The 4,265-nt window shown below is 40.4% G+C and overlaps 1 protein-coding gene across 1 annotated transcript; it reads right to left on the minus strand.

The window, feature by feature from the left end:
* Window positions 1–735: 735 nt before the first annotated feature.
* On the minus strand, window positions 736–3,636 carry LOC116331221 (chymotrypsin-like elastase family member 3B). The gene is made up of 8 exons (XM_031753824.2): window positions 3,565–3,636; window positions 3,369–3,457; window positions 3,189–3,286; window positions 2,919–3,047; window positions 2,619–2,755; window positions 1,357–1,499; window positions 1,091–1,243; window positions 736–942 (listed from the first exon to the last, which is right to left on the minus strand). The coding sequence occupies exons 1-8, from the start codon at window positions 3,605–3,607 to the stop codon at window positions 925–927; spliced, it is 810 nt and encodes a 269-aa protein (XP_031609684.1). The 5' UTR covers window positions 3,608–3,636; the 3' UTR covers window positions 736–924.
* Window positions 3,637–4,265: the final 629 nt, after the last annotated feature.

Genomic DNA, 4,265 nt, shown 5'->3' on the forward strand with positions numbered 1-4,265 from the left:
AGGATTTAAAGGTCTGGAAAATATTTTTATAATATATGTTATTTATTTTATTTATCAGTCTTGAAGCCATCAGCTCACCCAGATATTAAATGTAATTTTTCCTACATTAAAAACAGGCCCTCAACTTTAAAATGGCTTTTTGCATACATGTTAAAATACAAATGTGCACATAAATTCTTAAAGCAAGTGTCTACATTGTCTCAAAGTTGCATTTAGATGTCAAAGATGCCTAAATAAGCAGAAACACTAAATTTCACTCAAACTATTATGTTGTTGTGCTAAAAATAAGAAAGTCTGTTCTTATTAACTGGATGAATGTTTGTCAAAAGTGTCCCAAAATGCTCCTGTTATCTGATGCAGCAGACCACCAGTGCCGTGCATCAAGGTAACCGATTGCTGTTATTTATCTGATGTTAAAGCCTGCTTTCCAGCTCAGCTCCCATCAGCCAGTATATTCACTGGTGCCGAAACTTGGATGACCTTGGTAGTGATTGATAGGAAATGCTGATTCATAAGTCCTCCGCGCACGCTGATGGGAATCCATTCCTCTTTCTTCTTATCACACACCAGGAGAGGTGAAGTGGTGCTGCAGAGACAGGAATTCATTTTGCACCTTTCTTGTAAATTTTTTAGGACATGGAAACTGCAGTTCTTGTCATGAAGGCTTACTGTGGTTGTTTACAGTCGGTGATTTTGACAAGAATGCAGGAATGAAGAAAACAGCCATTTAAAGTATTTCGTTTTTAAGAAAATTTTTATTATGGAATGGGTTTTTTTATGGTTTTTTTTTTTTTTTTTTTGGTGCTGTTACAAAATTCTGATAGTAATGTGTAACCTTTCAATGAGATCACCCCGTGTAGGGAGAAATATTGACTTGGGATCTCATTATTTTTTGGAGTTGATCAGCTGGTATCCAGCAGATCCTCAGTACTTGAGCATGACCTAAAGAAACAAGATGATTTATTGACAGATGAAATATTTTATTTATCAGTGACTCTGGCTGAAATGCATTTGTTTCTCAACAGACAGACTCATGCACAGAAGAGGAAACTCTATAGATCGAACAGAATGGAAAGCGGCATTAATTTACCTCGCTGAGCCACTCGGTGAAGGCAGAGGTACGGGTGAAGACTGTGGGCTTCTTCACTTCGTTGCAAACACGGGAGGAAACAAAGCTGGTTACACCCTGGACATACCATCTACCATCCTGACCCACACAGTTAAGAGGACCGCCAGAGTCTCCCTGAGAGAGAAAGAGACAGAGGAAGGATTGGCGCATGAAGTAGCTGACCTTGTTCACTGCAGGTAATTCAGTTCTGACAGGTACAAGCTGCTTTCTTTTGATGCTTCACACACATTGCATCCTGATACGATGTCTCCTCCCGCACAGATCATGGTGCTCTTGACGTTGATCCCCCACCAGTCGCTGCGGCTGCACACACTGTGCTCCACCACAGGCAGCAGGGCCTGCTGCAGTTTATCAGGCATGGGGCCATGAGCTGACAGAGAGGATAGAGCTGCTCAGCAACGCGTAAATACAACACACTGTATGCTGCATGCATCAGGCAGAATCAGACAAGTTGTTTGAAAGCCAGTGCTCATTACTGTTACTAGTACTACATGCAATTAATTAGCTTTATTATTTATACTTGCACCAAAAGCAGTTACTCATTACCTTAGGCAGGTCCATCAAATGTGTTATGAAACCTTTTTTATACTAAAGTGACTTCTGCATGCAGGGCCATCCTTGGGCAATATTAGCAAGCTAGACATCATAAACATGTGGCAGCATGAGCCAAATGTGTTTTCTTGGTTTAACTGCATCCACTGCACATGTGCACTGCTGCTTTCTCCAACACTGTGTACAAAAGTTTGACATCACCCACTGGTTTGTGAATACCTGATTCTGAGCTCTCAAGCGTTTTGCTGCCATCATCTTAGCTTTTTGAAATCAGACTTAAACTAGGAATTAAAACTAAACTCATGGGCATGGATCAGGTGAGAGGTTGCCTTCTCACTGACTTCTGTTGAGGTTTCTCACATGACATCGTGCACATTGCTCAGCAGTGGTCTGGCATCGATGTTATGAAAAATGGTTCTGAAAAAAGTATATTCGCCAGTCATTTGGGAAACGGTTGCTCAAGGTTGCAACCAATTTATCTCTTTGATTGAAAAGAGTGTTCTGAACTAAAATCCTCCATGTGATTGTTTTCTTTACTGGCAGACTGCCGTAATCACCCACAGTGATCAAGGAAGATGCTGTCTGCAAACACTTGTTAATTACTGTTGGCATTCCAGAGCCTACTGCCATCTATTTTATACAGTCTATGATTTGTAACTTCACTGAACACTGACGACACATTCTTCCCTGAAAACCTTGGCTAGCTAGCATGTCCCATTCCTTGCTAAACCATAATGTATGACCACTTGAAAGAGAGACCACAGATGGTACTGGTACTCATCCAAAAAATATATGACTGTTACATGGTTTTTACGAAGGTATTACTACCCAAAATTAGCAGAAAATGCAGACTGCATATGCTAAAATTGAACTTTTTCATGCAAATGGAACAAGACAATGACCTGCAGTTATTAACATGACATAAAAGAGACAGTACTGTAAAGGTTTCCCCAGCCAGTGATGTAACACGGGGCTCCATGGGCGAGGATCTCTCCAGCCTGTGGAAGACAAGCAATGCCCACGCTGTCATTCATAATGGGGCTCTTATCCAGTTTCAGCAGGGCAAGATCATTCCTGGAGGAGAACCATCATAATAGTTGGTGTTTTACTGATTGAGGAGGTGAAAGGAGGCATCTCTTAAACCAGCTAAAATGCTTCTTCCAGATTGTTTTATAGTCTTGTGTGGGAACAGCTGCTTTTTGAAATGCATTTCCTTCAGCTTTCAGAATGTACTTACCCATCAGAGACATGGTTGATGTCCCAGTTAGGATGGACAACAATGCGCAGAATATCTATGATCTGTTCAGTTCCCTCCTGCTGGCTCATGTCATGTTCTCCCAACACCACACGGTACACATCTCCTGGCCTGTAAGACAGTTGTGACCATTTATGATTTATCAGTTTTCTTCTCCTTATACTTTTGAATGCCAGAGTTCTTTTGGTGTGCTTTTTACACAGTCCCTGACTTCTGTCTTGATGCTCTAAACTCTCATCCAGCTTAGCTCACCAGATGCAGTGTCCAGCGGTCAGTACCCAGCGAGGTCCAACCAGAGTCCCTCCACAGGTGTGATGGTAACGACTGCCGTGCTTCACCTGCAGGGAAATCTGAGAAAAAGAAGTTGACAATTTAGTAATTCTAAACAAAACAATATTTAAAGTACATTAACAATTAACAAACTGTAATTACCTGCCAAGGCCAGCTATGGGGATGGGCATCCTCTCCATTTACAACCCTACCAGTGTTGGGCTGGACAGCAGGTGTACCACAACTAAAAACTACAATTATATTCGATTATATAACTGAAATGTAATTTATATCTGAATTTAGTCTTTTGTAAGAATTGAACTACTTTTTCCTTTTCTAACCAGACCAAACTACTTACCATATGCTGCTTGTAGCAGCACAAGGACCAGTGTTTTCAGCATGATGTCGTTGTGAGAGGTAGTTCAGTTCAGGGAAGTTCTTTTATACCTGCTCAGTGTTTCTATCAACCCAAATGCAGATTACACTGAACTTGTGAAACTCTTTTATCAGTCTCACTGCTGATTGTAGCTGAGAAAAACCTTCCTGTTCCACAGATGCATTAGTTGGTCTTTGCTGACCTGCATGCTGATGGGGACAAATGGGTGGTTTATTGTGCAAATAGTGCAACAGACTTTGAATTCGCTGGAACTCAAAAAGCTTTTAGGCATTTTGAGATAAAAATAATTATATTAAAGTGTAAAAAAGTGAGTTCTATATTAAAAATAATGAAGTAATAATATGAAACATGTATCTAAAAAATATCATTTTAGGACCATAAGTATTCATTATGCAGAGTGAACGAACATTTTGAGTTAGTTTATGTAAAGCAAAGTCTTCACTATACCGTTTGGCTGTTTAGTCAAATATAATGCATTATTATCCAGCAAACCTACAGCCCACCCGACTGCCATCAGTCACACATTTCCTGCTAGTATGATGACTAAACTTATACAGTAATTCCAGCATAGCGCCGCAAAACCTGAAAAGCGGTTGACCCCAAAAGAAAAAAAATCTAAACAACTGTCTGGGTGGGCAAAGCATTTGATCCAAGTACAGCTG

This window comes from Oreochromis aureus, linkage group 23 (genome assembly GCF_013358895.1).
Source record: "Oreochromis aureus strain Israel breed Guangdong linkage group 23, ZZ_aureus, whole genome shotgun sequence".
NCBI classification, from domain to species: domain Eukaryota; kingdom Metazoa; phylum Chordata; class Actinopteri; order Cichliformes; family Cichlidae; genus Oreochromis; species Oreochromis aureus.